Raw genomic sequence first — 15,805 nt, forward strand, 5'->3', positions numbered from 1 at the left:
TTAACAGCCCGTGCCACCATCCTCTTGACGTCTCATCAGACTGATGGAGGAGAAGGTTAGGGGTGGCTCCTTCTCTCTGCACTAGAAAGCACTGTTTAACTTCAGTGGATTAGCATGTGTGTACTGGGGCACGACTGAAGTGTGAAGGCAGACCAACTGCAATCACAGTGAGTCCAGCAACCTCGCACACTGAGGGAGTGCATGTCTGAGGTCTAAAAAATGATTAAAATGGTTGCCTGATGTCAGTAATGTGTCTGAATCCATGTGCCCTACCCCCTTTCCTTCCGCTTTATTTCAATCCTATTTTCCCTTTCTGTCTGAGTGGAAAACAGCATTGCAAATACTGTGGGTGCCATTCATTTGTTACACTCAGAGAGAGTTTAGAGTGGACAATGCATTGGCAAGTAGCTGTCAATATGTCTAAAGAAAGACACAAAACCATCTGTTTGGAACTTCCAAGGTGATTTGTCAGATAATTTGCACTGTGAAGGACCACAGGAGAAATATTAGCACTTTCAAAACATGATTCTGTTTGTTTGAGCCAAGGAAGACTGTTAAACCTGGAGAAAAATGTATTTTAGCACCTTTAAACTGTCTATTATCATGCGCAAATTGTCTGTTAGAACCCTTGAAATGCCCGTAAGCACCATTTAACTTTTCATTACCGTTCCTAAACTGTTAGCCTTCTTGAACTGTATGTTAGCACCCTTAAACTGTTTGTTAGCATCTTTAAACTGTCCATTAGCATCCCCAAACTTGCTAGCAATCACAAACTATATATGCTAAAAACACTTTGAAAACATCTTAGCAACCCATGAGCAACTCCCTCTATTCACCTACAGAAAATAAGCAACTTGGTGGCAGGCAAATTTGTCACTCACATTTTCTTCTTAAATTATCTAGTTATTATATCAACTCAGTTTGATGCCATTTTATTGCACACTTAACCTTTAAAGTTCTGGTGCTAACTGGAAATTTCATTTGATCTTGCGATTTTTAAATCAGAAAAGAGTATTCGATTTACTCTCGAGTTCATGTCTGTTTGAAATTATGGTGAAACCTCTTAATCTGACCACAGCAGGTCCCTACGGGGCTTCTGGTTTCCATTAGCTAATGAATTCAGTAATACACTTCACACGCTCTAATGGAAGCAGAGGCTTTTCCAGCACGATGAGCAACTACCTTGATTATGAGCATATGTGGGAGTCTATTTATGTGTGTATTTGTGTGCACATATGTATATGTGCATTTGGAGTGTGCTTGTGTTTACATGCGTATTTCTGAGTGTGTGTGTTACCTGGACAGGGCTGAAGATTGCAGTCCTGATATTCTACTGGAGGTCCCCGGCAGGCGGTGGGAATGCTTTTGCTCTCTGCGCTGGTGCAGGTGCGTTTGCGAGTGCGGTAGCCTTTGGCACACTCCTGAGTGCAAGCAGACCACATCTCCCACGATGACCAGCCAGAGCCTGTCAGTCGTACACCAGGCGTCTTGAGAAGCTCCTCAACGAGAGCTGTAAAACATATATTGCGTGTCATAAGTTTGCCAGTTTTTGTCCGTATTTTTCTTTCCCGCTGACTGTTTTTCCAGCCTACTGACACTGTTATGATGATTCAGAATCCACCTGACTAATATAGTTATGTAAATTATTAGTTATCTTCACAGTTATTGTTCTTGGTGTAATTTTATTTAAAGAGCACTGCAGGGATGATGTATTTTTGTAGGTCAAAACCAGGAGAAGAGCATTTAAGCACTTCCGGTTTTATTGTCCAGAAGTTAATTAATTTTTTGAATGGGCTTTGGGTTAAAAATCCTAAAATAAAGTTTGTGGTTAACCAAATGTCAAGATATTTTCACATTCATCCTACAACAAGATACACCTGTAATAACTTCTTGTGAAATTTTTAAAGATTTTACTTGTCTTGAAATAGATGTTTGCTAACAAGTGCCTAAATGGGACTACAGAAGTTGTCGGGAACATTAAAAGTCATCACAGTGAACCAGAAATTACTCAAATCACTAGTCCACTTTTACAGCATCATTGTATTTATAATTACAGAGTTTATAATGAACTATTCTAATGCAAATGTTTAGGGAAAATGCTTTGAAAATAAAGACTCAAAGAGTTTTTGTAAGCTTAATGGCCTTCCATGATATAGTTTGTTTATAGCTTATGGTCAGCTTTGTGTTTCTGCCAATTGCATTTAGACTTCAGAATTGTTGTATTCATTTGTGAAGATTATCATGATGAACAAAATATTAAAGATGCATAAACTTTTGTTTGTTTACAAAGCTTATTTTCTGCAAGAATTCAAAAATCCAATGGAAAAATCCTATAGGGTTTTTGTCAAAGGAACCAGGGTGATGCTAACTTCCGGGTTGGACTGATAAAGAAGTCATCACTGCAGCACTCTCTGAGTGTGTTATTTCAAGGAGTGGTCTTTTTCTGTGTAATTCAAGGTTACTAAAAAAACCTACCAATGTCATGCTGTGTTTTACAGCATCTCTGACAAAAACATTCTGGTCACAGCAACCTGCACAAGGTGAATTCTGACACTCCCTTGCCTCTAATGCATTCCATGTGCACCTCAAGTGTTTGACCTCTCCTGATTTCAGACAGCAAGATACAGTTAATCAATGTGGCGCCCGACATTCGCAAAGTGGGCAAGAGCTGAACTGTGACCCTGAACTGTCATCGAGCCAGCGCTATCGGCTAACTCAGTCAGATCTGTTCATTGTGCGTGTGTACTGTGCATTAGAAAAAAGGATCTTAACACTCACAGTCTGTTTCGCAGGTTACCGTCCCATCATTGGGGCAGAAGCGTGTCTCCACTTTACGCTTGCCCAGTTGAAGCTCATGAGGGTCAGCCAGCTGGGCCCGGCAGATATAGCGTACTCTTTGCTCCTGCCGTGCCCCTCCCTGGGTTATGTTCACTGGGACCCAAGGGGTCCATGGGGTGTTTCGGCGCACCTCCGGACAGGATTCCAGATTACATGCCTGGTACTCCTGCAATGAGGAAGATTGACAAAGAGATGACATCATCTAGTTGCTCATTCCTCATGCACAGGTGACATTACTTCACCTCTTAAGATACACGTGAAGCTCATTCTTTTGCCATCACTGTGAACAGTTAATAAATTTTATGGCTCCTTGCTAGACACCCAAGGGGGTGTTACAGTTCTTTGCAAGGAACGTTAATTTGAGTCCTAATTAAGTCGATTAAATTTGAATTAATTGCAGCTCTTAAGAGAGTTGGAGAGCAAAGAAATCTGTCCGATTTAAAATGCAAAAGCAAAAGAGCATTTTAGAAAACTGAGTGCTATTTTGATTTGTCTTGATCTTTTGTTGTATAGAAAGAGGCACTACACCATATAACTGCACAAAATGCCATAACATGTTTCGGTGTGATGTGATTTGTTGATAACATAAAATAAATCATAGAATCATTTAGTGTATAATACTGTACCTTCCTGGAGTTCAGTTTACTGCCCTTTTAAACCTTTACTTAGTCTGTTTACTCTTGGGACCCAAAATCTATTTTTGTCCTGTGTAAATTTACTAGTATACTTAAAGTCTGCTAAATTGGAACAACTAATTTTGTGCTTGCACTTTTGTAAAGGTATACTGAAATATATTTGACTGTGCTAAAATGGAACTATTGCAAGTATACTTCAGATACACTTTAAATATCTTGCATTTAAAGACCGATATTATTCAAAGATAATCAATAGTGACATTAAAGCACATTTTAAGCTTAATATTAAGAAATATGCATTGTGCAGAAATAGTACTCCGAATAAAGTTTAATTATAATTTTTATATCAGGAAGTCTTGAGCATTATGTCACTAAATATCTTAATAGATTTGAACTATACTTAGTTTGAAACAAATATTTAAAATATATTACTTTTTTTACAAGGGATAACATCACAATTTTAAAAATCAATTATATATAAATAGAAACAGTATATCAAAGGAGAAACCTAGGCAAGTATTCACACATTTAATCCAATGAATATTTCTCTGAGTAAGTTTATTTTAAGTCTATCTCTTCATAGGCATGTTTTATTTCTTTTTCATTTTGAAGGTGATGAATGTAAATAACTACAAGGCCATTGGCAGACCGTGTGGACAATCAGCTTAATGTAAGTGACAGTCTCAGAACTGCATAAATCTTCAAAATGAAACAGTGTGCTGCGTATGAGATTAGTCTAGTCCACTCAGTCTCTCCTGAATCACAAATGAGCTCCACTTTTACAGTACATCACACATATCTTTCTGGGAGGAGAGCTGCTTGGTTATCACAGTCGAGCAGGAGGCTTCAAGGCTAAAGCGTGTGTGTAAGTGTGTGTGTACTTCAGGTGTACATACCAGCGCACATCCTGGACAGCTATTTCCATTCTCACAGTTCCTGGAGCGAGAGTGCACCCCTCCTCCACACTCTGAGCTGCACTTGGACCAGGGCGACCATGATGACCAGAAGATGGGCTGAGGGCACGACACCTTCTCATTGCAGAATCTGGTGAGCATAAAAAATGTGTTTTGCTCATATCATGAGTTTAAGCCTGGCCTGCTCCGTGTTGATAAAACTCAAGAGAAATGTTTAAAGGGGTCATATTTGCCACAGGTCTGACAACATTGCATTTGGTTATGAGAAACTTGTGAACTTGGCATTTGATGTTACTGACGTCTAACCTACACTACAGGCATCACATATAACAGCTTCAGTAGAGGGGAAGATTATCAGATTATAATGCTTTTAAAGTTAACTTGCACTTAATATCATTATGTTTTTAATTAACATTTTGGATTAATATTTATTTTAAACAGATATTATATAAAGTTTTGGTAACACTTAAAGCCTTTATGTATAATGCATTATAAAAGTAGTCTTAATGCATCAATTATGCCTTTTAATGCAACTTATAATGTATTGTACAATATCATGAATAATTGAAACAATAGTTAATTAATACATTGTAACACTTATCAATTTATTGTTACACTATGCATTTTAAATTTGGTTATAATTATTTACGACAATATATAATGTATAACAATGCATATTATAAATAATTATAATGCATATACCCTTTTATAACATTTTACAATGCACTGTACATAAAGGCTTTAAGTGAAGTGTTACCAAAGGTTTTTTTTTTTTTTAAGTAACATTCATTTTCTTTATTCTAAACAAAAACATTGTTTATTTTATTATTAAGGTTTTCATTTTATATTTCTGTTTTAGTTAACTATGTAACGCTGACTTATAAGCAGACACAGCAAACAAAAAAATCTTCTTGTAATGAATCTATAAATGAAATAAATGAATCATAGTAAATTCTAAATTCTTCTTGCATAAATCAATCTATTCATCACACAGAATGATCATATGGCTTCAGGAAACTTAGAATATATTCATATGGACTACTTTTATAGTGTTTTTGTCCTTGGTCAGCCCGTGGTCACTATGAACTTATATTGAAAATATAGTTTAGAGCAACTGAGAAAATAATGTAAGACTTTTCATTTTGGAGTGAAATATTCCTCTAAGACACAAGAGCAAATAAAAGCACATTTAATTATAAGGATCACTGAGTAAAAATGGTAATATGAAACTAAATAATGACTCAGGGGGTCTATTTAAAAAATCATGTATGATAAGACCGCTTTTAAAAGAAACCAACTTAGAAAGATTAATCTTTCTCATGTGAAAGTGAATCAAATATAATTTGAGGCTCCTTAATTACATTACCTAAACTTTATTAAATAACTGATGAATATCTAAATATAATTATGATATGTTTCAGGTCTTTATTTTTACATTTAGATGTGCAAGAAATAAAAACTCTCTTCTTACCTCTGTTCTCTGCTTTGCCCCACACACACTCGTCCGCCATGCCTGGGTGAAGGATTGTTACAGGATCGCTGGCGGACTTCAAACCCAATCTCACAGCTTGTGCTGCACTGGCCCCAGGACGACCAGGGTGTCCAACCTCCATTCCTGCAGAAAAAGGAAAGAAAGAAAAAACAGTGAGCATCAGTGAACCTTGGCAAGAAGTGATGGGTACAAGCCCATTTTCTCATTTGGGATATAGAAATACTTTTTTTTTTCCGGCAGCACTGCTGCATTTGATAAGGCTAATGTGACGTGATGGAAGAGAAAGAGGACATGTTCGGTTAAGGAATTTTGATTGGGAAACATTCTCAATTTGCTAAAGTGCTTGCTTCCTGCAGCACATCTCGTGTGATGAGAGAACTGCCACTTCTGGTAAAAACACAATTCAGTTTCAGCACCTTAGATGCAAAATGGCAGTAAACAGGTGAAAAAAAAACAGATCATAGAAACACTATAACTGAATTTGAATTATTTGGCTCAACTATTGCTTTAAGGAAAAACTTTTTACTTGCCTTGAACAGTTGGATACCTCTATGGTGGGGCCCTCACAGTTTTTACCTCCGCAGCGAGGGGGCGGACTATCGCAAGCCCGTGATCGGCAAAAACATGTGCTGGTGCCTTCACCATCATCGTGGCTACAGGGTTGCCATGGAGCCCAGGGCCCATATGCGCCATCTGTGGTTTGGTTCCTCAGCTGGAATAAATGAGAAAAAACGTGTGAATTTGAAGGTTGGGTGCGTACAGGATCTCAGTCCTAAAAATAATGACCACAAAGCAGCTGCCTCAAGTGATGTTATCAATCATGCGGCATAGCACCTTTCACGCAACACAGGTTTCAAAGCTGCAGTGGGAGACTGTCTGAGCGCTATGGAGACGGCGGACATGTGTCGAAACATCAGTCATGCATGAGGCAGTGAATGAGGTGGCTTCTTTAAATGGCTGGTCCTTACCGGACAGGCAGTGATGTTCTGGAACCACTGGCTCATGTTAGAGCTGTCCTCTATGGTGGTGCAACGCCGCTGCTTTCGGTCCCAACCACAGTAAGGGTCTCTTGCATCCAAACACATCCTAAAATAGAAATAAAAAAGAGCCAGGAAAAAGAGAAAGGGAGAGAGAGAAAAGAAATACACACATGCTTAGTGCATGAATAGTGGTACATTGTAGTCAATATTAATTTCATATTGACCTCATTTATTTATAAATACATGTTCCTAGTCTTATTATGTGATTAATTCCAAAGACATAAAATTATTTTTGCAATCTTTAATAATACTGTAAAAATCTTTTAATATGTTTATTCTGAAAGGATGTATTTAATCAAAAGTGACAGTAAAGACATTTATAATGTTAAAAAGATTTCTATTTCAAGTTTTTAACTGTCTATTTATCAAAGAATCTTGACGAAAATGCATCATAGATTTCACAAAAATTATTAAGCAGCACAACTGTTTTCAAACTTGGTAATAATAAGACTTAATTTGGGCAATACCCACATTTCACGATCCAATACATTCTCTGAAAAAAACTGGATAAACTCAAGTTGAACATCCTTCTGCATTCTTTAATAGGTAGTGAAAGAAAAATGGGATGCAAACAGCAATTCACATTGACTTTTAAACTGAAGAGACATCCAACATCTGCTTCCCTTGCCCAACATCGTAGATTAAAAAGCTTGCACATTAACCGACAGCAGCCCTAGGCACTACAGTTCCCTGATACAAATCTAAACCACGCCTGGGAGAATTTCCTATCCTTTCTGCAAAACCCTTGCTACGCAACACCTCGAAATTGATTCAATATTTGTAAGCTGCTAAAAAAAGAGGCCTAATAAGGTGTAATTAAATCTAAACCCACTAATGATGTTAAGCCATGAGTGCTGTTTCAAGGGCTCAGGAATTTGGGGCGGTGTGTTAGTAAAGCACCAGCAGCCTCACAACCTTCCCTTTAGCTTGAAAGGCTTGTTTTTGGCACAAGTGTTTCAGTTTGTTTGCGCTGGCCCTCTGGCATTCCAGCCTCGAGGTTGAGGAAACACACAGGGTGTTGATACAGTGCAGAGTGCCAAGACTGAATCCTGCCGAGAAGGGAGCTCGAACTGGGTTGAGTGCTAAACCACTCCAATGCTTCAACTCTGTCAGGAACATCAAGGCAAAAAGAAAATATCATCCTTCAACAATTTAATTTCTGGACGACCCTCTTGTTAAACAAAAAAAAAATAATCTTCCATCATCATTTCAGCAGAATAAAAAAAAAACCACTATTATAAGGTGATTGAACACAGTTGTGTGGCCGCAGTGTGTGAAAACAACCAGCCTATAAAAAAAAAAAAATCCACTCACTCATTGTTTTATAATCCCAAAAAATCATAAACAGTCTCTCCACACGATCCTATGACGTCATACTCAGTGAATTAAAGCCATTAAAAGTGTCGTGTGTTGGGATGCACCAACGAACATAGGAGTCTCCATAGACTGCTGAGGACATGGTGGTTACATTTCATTTTCAAAGGAAATGTCGCAGAAAAAAAAAAAACGTTTCGTGCGCAAACGTCCAGACTCCAGACAAAGTAAGCCTCACGCATATTTTGTTTTCCAAAAGAGCTTCTCTGTAAGGCTAATGTTGCTAAAGCTACCATTGTCTCTGCCTGTTTTCACTAATGCTGCCTTCATGTGTTTGCGTTTGGAAGCAATGTGAGGATCAGGAACATGGTCACCCACCAGTTAAATTGTAACACCGGTCTCCCTGTGAGCATGAGCTCTTGAAGCTGAGAAGAGAAGAGAGGCGGGAGCATCCGCTCATTTTCATTTAAAGGGGACATACACATTAACAGCGCGTATGGCTCATACCCTAAAAGTGGCAATTTCAACAAGCTATAAAAAATGATCTGTGGGGTAATTTGAGATAAAACTTCACATACACACTTTGAGGACATCAGAGAACAATTTAAAATACTGTATAACAATCCTCTATGGATTCTCAAAATTCTATATGATTTCTCTTTTTCAGTGGAACTACGATTGTCATAATACCAGAAAATCCATTAAGCAGATAACAGTGAAATTTCATTAACAGTGATTTTTAATACCAATTTCACACACACATACACACACACAAAACCCTACTAAATATAATGCTTTATTTAAAATGGTGAAATGTTATTATAAACAGTCAGAGCATGGGTATCGCTAGGCCATTTTTAGATTTCATATGAAAAGGCAGCAGACTTCTAAGACTCTTCCCTGTCTTTCAGCGTGCTCTTCAATCCGCAGAGCGAGAAACAGAGGACAAGGTGTGTGTTTATCAATAGATTGTTATAATATGCATCTGTGTAGTTCTGTTCTTTGTCATAAATACAGTTTACAAAATATTATAGGGGAGCAATTGGTTCCCCATCTACTGTAGCCTAGGTTTTCACTGCATTCACCCCTCATCACACCACAGCTGTTACCTCCAGTGAAAATCATCAGTGAACACATACTTTATAAAACGATCATGTTGCCATTGTCATTTGAAAATTTAACTTTCAATGTAATACATATTCCAGTGCATGTGGCAAAGAGGTTTGCATACTTGAGCTTAGGAAAGAGGGTTGTACTAGAAATGCAAACAGTAAAATGTTGTGTGTACAGTAAACAGAGGTGTGTGTGTGTGTGTGTGTGTGTGTGTGTGTGTGTGTGTGTGTGTGTGTGTGTGTGTGTGAGAGAGAGAGAGAGAGAGAGAGAGAGAGAGAGAGAGAGAGAGAGAGAGAGATCATGAAGACTTTTATTTGGCTTATTCAGTTATATGTTATACCCATCCATGCAATTCAGTTGGAATGGAATACTGCACTTTTTGGTATATAAGTTTAGTATACCACCCCTATTAGTCAAATTTTTTATTATATATGTATGTATGTATGTATATATATATATATATACTGTATATATATATATATATATATATATATATAAAAAAAATATACCTTCATTGGGGGCTGAGCCCCCCTAAAATGAAATTCGCCCCTAAGGCCTACTCTTTGTATAACTTATGTTACTAGTGAATCATTATTACAGTATAATCATTATTTATCTGATTCATTCGAAACCTCTGATTCAGTAAGAAACAAAACAAGTGACTGTCTTTATGAATTCTTTATGAAGTCTTTGAATTATTACTGCAAGCAGTTGGTTCAAAATGCAGTAAATAAAATAAATATTATATTTATAGTAAGTATATTGTTATGACCTGTGGCTCCAATCATACCTCTGGTAAAGGTGTATGATTCTCACTTGGGGTGTGAGAGGTCCTGCTTTCAAATCCCGGATGAGCCCCCAATTTGTTATTACCTGTGCCTCAAAAAGGCACATACTGTACACACTCTTAAATATTTAAACACTGGGTTTATAAAAAAAAAAAATAAATAAATAAAAAAAAAAAACAACTAAATATTATATACTAAATAATTACTATATTGTACCAGTACATAATTTTTCCTATCATAACAGCAGTTAAGGTTTAATTACCACATTTATGCTTGTTGAGTTCCAGGTTGTTTACTAAAGTAAACAAGCATTTTCAATTAATTATCTATAGGAGCTGAATGGCAGGCTCATGAGGGGGATTTTTGGACTGACAGTAGAGCGGAACAAGCAGTGAGAGCATCAAAACATTTAGAAATACTCAACTTTATGCAAAACTGCTTAAGTCATCTGGATTCAGTCCTAAGACTTTTTCAGAAATGGGTGCATGCAGTGTGAATTCTGCATCCTGTCAATATGAGTTTACAAATATGCACCAATGGCATCAGACTTAAGGTGCATGAAACAGGCCTGATTATCATCTTCTCGTTTCTCAATATAACAGGAGCTATAATGAAACAGGAATAAACAACAGTAAATTATTTGAAGCACCCATAGCGTTATACAGTTAGTGCACAATTGAAGACATAAATGACTCGGGCTAATTAAAAGAATGTGAGGATTGAGAGTATAACGATATCTTCCTCGTGCACACCTAAGGCCCAATTACCCCCTATTACAGAGGGCAGAAACACAAGCACCCAGGGCACTGACCTGCGAGAACTACCCATTTAAACAAAAACTTTCGCAGTGATTTCATTAATTACATTGGAAAGATCCACTCCTGCGAACCAAAGTGAAAGCCAGCCGTCCATGTAATCTCTTAAGACTATGAAAATGTGCCGGCATGGAAGGAATGCTGATTTGACATTCCGGTTGGCATACAGCAGTAGCCTGTTTTACTGATGAGCTCAGGAGACATGAACACAGCCCTGGGGCACTGCCAGGACTCGGCTGCTCTTAGGACTGTGCCAGCTGACCTAGTGAGGAAAAAAAACCTCAATTAATGGCCTCCTGAAGTTTTTTTTTCTCCCGATTTCTGCAACTTACACTCGATAAAGAGAGATTTTCACAGAATGACCACCATCTCCGAAGGAAAAGAACAAGCACAGCAGAAAAACTGCCATCTAGCCTTGCAACCAGTCACACAGCTCACCTTTTTTAAAAATAGACTGCTAGAAAAAAAATAAGTTAGTGCACTTGAGGGCCAGTTCAAGGTGCATGTGCATGGAAGAAGTGCTAAAACAAAAGCAACATGAACTGACATGAATCACACTGCTGTATAATTTACCATGGTTTCCTTTCAGTGCACCGCTTCAGTAGCAAAGCCAGAAGACATTGCTTGTAAAATTTTAAATAGTGCACAAAATAAAGTAACACATAAACAATGACAGTGGACAGAAGACGATCAATCTTTCTTTCTCCTTGTTGGTTTAATAGACGTTTTAAAGTCATTGGGAGGGCTGTAAAAAATACTGTCTATTTTATAGGCCTTTAAAAAAGATGAACAAAAGCAAATAGTTATTGCCATCCTTTTAATAGCACTTCATGACCTTTTTGTTGTAAACAAGGGCCGAGGTTTTATTTTTTATGGATGCACTGTGCTCAGAATCAATACAACCAGCTTCAGGTTTTCTAGCTAACCAAGTTTTGTCACACATTTTTTGTATATAAAAAACTGTGTTTATCAATTAAATGATCTGCATGTTAGATACAGTACTATGAATGCATTCCAGTGAAATGGTAAAGAACAATTCTCTCAATTTTTTTTTTCTTTTCTCCATATGACCCCCCTTTAATATTTTGTTTTTATAGGAAACTGCCAGAGCCAAACAGGTCCCATAAATTTCAGCTTGAGAGATTTCCACACACAGCAATCACTGACAGCTTAGCGCAGACAGAGATAAGATGGTCAGATGCTTTAATGGCTTCATCTTAGGAGAAGAAGAAAAGATGCTATTTGTCAGAAGTTCAGGACAGCAGGGTTTGAGACATATTGCCTGTCTTAATCAAGAATGGGAGAAAGTGCATGAGAAAAATGGCTTCAATTTTGGGACTCTGCCAGTGGAGAGTCAGTTAAAAGGCAGTGGTAATAAATGCTCTCACCTTCTGATTACTTTCTTTCCCTGCCTTTCCTTTCCTCTCTCTGCAGCTCCTCTAGTTGCTCAAGTGCTGGGCAGCGTGCTCAAACAAGCTGCGAGCTCTCAAACCCAGTGTTTTTTAGCACCCTGTTGACAAGCTGGCGGCAACAGGAGCTGTAAATTGTTTGGGTCAGACGGGGCCTCTGAAATGAGAATTTTTTACATGCTGGCTATAAGGCTTAGCCACAGGTAAAGGACAAAATGCCTTCAGGAAATATATTTATCACCACATGACCATGGAATTTGATGATGTGTCCATAGCAAGGCACAGTAAATTTGTAATTGGGAAAAAAATTTTGATTAGGAAAAAAAAACATTCAAAGTCGCACTTACAAGTTGGAAACTGCGTGAAAACTTCTTCAACAATTAAATGTAGTAAGTTACATCTATATATATTTCTCTCTTTTAAAGCCTGTTGCACTTTCTTAGTTTTTATTTTAAAAAGCATATAAAGGTGAATTAATGAAGTGATTAAATATATTTTGCTGTCATAAACAACCACATATGGAACCTTTTTGGGTTGTGAGGGTTGCCATGGAAACAAATAATTTGAGGATGTGCTCAGAGTAGAATCTCAGGTTGTCAGCTCATAATTGTGCTAATTTTAACAACATGAATGCAGCATTACTGCAGAGACAATTATGCTGGTGCAACCTAAGGTTAAGCACACAATAGGATCACGATTCCTTCCCTTCGAAGATCAAACCAATAACTTTTCTTAAATCGCGAGATTTAAGACTGTCATTAGGTTAGTTTCACAATGCGTCTTTGATTTGTGAGTTACTGAATATTCCTATTTATTATTATGTGTTGTTATATTGGTTTATATGCGCTACCATTCAAAAGTTCGGGGTCGGTAAGTTTTTAAAAATGTTTTTGAAAGTCTCATATTTACCAAGGTTGCATTCATTTGATAAAAATACAGTAAAACATTAATATTGTGAAATATTATTGCAACTTAAAATAACCCTTTTCTATTTGTATATATTAAAAAAAAAATTATTCACATTCCTAAATGTATTTTATGTGTCCTTGCTGAGAAGGTTCATTAAACAAAAAACTTTCGATTGGTAGTGTAAATGAAAACTCTTAAATATTCTTAAATTAATACAATTTTTACTTGTTTTCATTTATTGAAAAACATGCCTTCATTATGTTTAACTAGATTTTTACTGTTTTAGTTTTTACATTAAACAATTTAAATGTACTTGACTACAACAGTCCTGATGATAAAAAATTACCCTTTTAAGTAGCTTCATAGCATATGCAAAAATAATAAAATCAAAAATACATGAAATATAGTCACAAGGCTTAAAAATAGTCAAAAATAAACATTAAGGTCCAGCTCTACACCCCACCATCCATAAAGCAAGAGAGCTCTAAAAACTGCAACATGTAGTGACTGCTACAGCAAAAATCCCCAATAAATGGATGTCATGATCCAAAATTACGTCCTAAATAGTGACCAAGCATCTCTGTAGACATGAGAACATGGGTTTGCCACATCAGAAGTAAGAAAAGGAAAGCTGTAAAAACATATTTGTGGTTTTCTAAGTAAAGCTTGAGTTGTTTGCTGTATGCTCTGTTTGTTACAGATGTTTGTAACCTCAAACCCACATTGCTAACAGCGCTTCAAGACTTCATCATCTCATCATCTACACATCATCAAAACTGTCAGTACTAACTGCGCTGCTGTCTCTAATTAGGCTGTTGAATGTAAAATACTTCATCAATAACAGACCTACAGTAAGTCAGGGTAGACACCATAATTAATTTGATGAAAATTAAGCCGTAAGAAGTTGTCATGATCCCAGGTTATGTTGTATTTTCACAACCAATTTTTTTTGTAGTTCTTTGTTCATTGGAAAACATTTGGAAGGCCGTATGTTGTTGGCTGAATCAGGGACAAGTGAACCCAAAGACAGTGTAATTATTCAGTACTTCCCTAAGGCCAATTAGTCAAGCAGTCGTTTTTGAAAATATGCCGTTTTCACATCCTTACTATAAGGTCCATTGCATAAATGGTGAATATCAGAAGTACCTTTTAGCATTTTGCTGTCACTGGAAGTCTCACTAACACAGCCCATCAGCTTTCACATTGGTTTCGACCTTGATTGGGAATCGCAGTCTTTAAGATTATCGATCTGGTCCAGCCGGTTGGTCCCTTTAGATCCCATCAAACAATCAGCTGACTGATCAGAGTAAATTAGTTTTGCAAATCAGGGGTGAGAGTCTAAGGCCCATGAACATGAGCAGAAGAGAGAGTTTCGAGGGATCAAACTTAATTATCGCACTGCTTTCAAGCCAGAGCTACCAACAATGTAGATTAAGTCATTAATAAACACTTCTCCAAAGGCAAGATCAGCAAGGCTTCGGGAGCGTTCTCTTTGACTCTTTTCATCTGTAAAGAAAAATAGCGGCACAAGGGCAGCAACTGTGAACAGAAGCCAAATGATTTTAAAGTAATTATACGCCAAGACATTATATTTTGAAAGCCTGCTATTCTTTTTTGTCCGTTTTGTTTGCATTGATTTGATTTGTTTCCTTGCAACACAGAATTTGTCTCTTACATCACCGATGCAATCTTACATGCCTTATTTGCATTTGAAAAAAAAAGTGACGTGACATTCAGCCAAGTATGGTGACCCATACTCAGAATTCGTGCTCTGCATTTAACCCATCCAAAGTGCACACACACACAGAGCAGTGAACACACACACACACTGTGAACACACACCGGAGCAGTGGGCAGCCATTTTTATGCTGCAGCGCCCGGGGAGCAGTTGGGGGTTCGATGCCTTGCTCAAGGGCACCTAAGTCATGGTATTGAAGGTGGAGAAAGAACTGTACTTGCACTCCCCCCACCCACAATTCCTCCCGGCCCGAGACTCGAACTCACAACCCTTCGATTGGGAGTCCGACTCTCTAACCATTAGGCCACGACTTCCCCTACACTGACCTACACTAACTTTCTTTAGATTGCTTTGGTCCAAAAACGACTTGCTAAACAACAATGTGTCTGGTGCTATAATATGGGGTGTCAATATAAAAAAAAAAAAAAAAAAAAAAAAAAAAAAGTTTGTCAGATTTAACAAATAAGTCATCAGATTTACATTTAGATTATAAGGCATAGTTAGACATAAATTGTTGCCACTACTTGACAGATATCAGAGAGTCATTGTGACATGTTTCTGCGACAGCTCTAGGCTCTGAAAAAGCTAAAAGAAGAATCTCTTTCTTCTGAGGAACACAAAAAAAGAAATTAGGAAGACTGGTGGTTGCTTATTAGAAAAAAAGACACTATCCCGGTTAGCCTGGTTCATTTTACTTGTGTGGTCATTTTGTGCTCCATGAAAGAAAGAAATAATGGCCAAAGGTTTATTTTTTCACGTTCTGGTTGCACTAAGCTGTTATATGCTAAAATATTTATTTA

General features: G+C 37.4%; 1 protein-coding gene across 2 annotated transcripts in view; it reads right to left on the reverse strand.

Annotated features, from left to right (window-relative positions):
- Positions 1–15,805, reverse strand: part of LOC109059512 (semaphorin-5B-like) — a 131,149-nt gene that overhangs the window by 16,394 nt on the left and 98,950 nt on the right. For both annotated transcript variants that reach the window (XM_042731645.1, XM_042731643.1), the window contains exons 13-18: positions 6,848–6,965; positions 6,410–6,591; positions 5,859–6,002; positions 4,370–4,517; positions 2,779–3,004; positions 1,298–1,510 (exon numbers count right to left, since the gene is read on the reverse strand). In XM_042731645.1, coding sequence (XP_042587579.1) covers positions 1,298–1,510; positions 2,779–3,004; positions 4,370–4,517; positions 5,859–6,002; positions 6,410–6,591; positions 6,848–6,965 — 1,031 coding nt within the window. The remainder of the gene's footprint in view (positions 1–1,297; positions 1,511–2,778; positions 3,005–4,369; positions 4,518–5,858; positions 6,003–6,409; positions 6,592–6,847; positions 6,966–15,805) is intronic.

This window comes from Cyprinus carpio, chromosome B9, assembly GCF_018340385.1.
Source record: "Cyprinus carpio isolate SPL01 chromosome B9, ASM1834038v1, whole genome shotgun sequence".
Taxonomy (NCBI): Eukaryota; Metazoa; Chordata; class Actinopteri; order Cypriniformes; family Cyprinidae; genus Cyprinus; species Cyprinus carpio.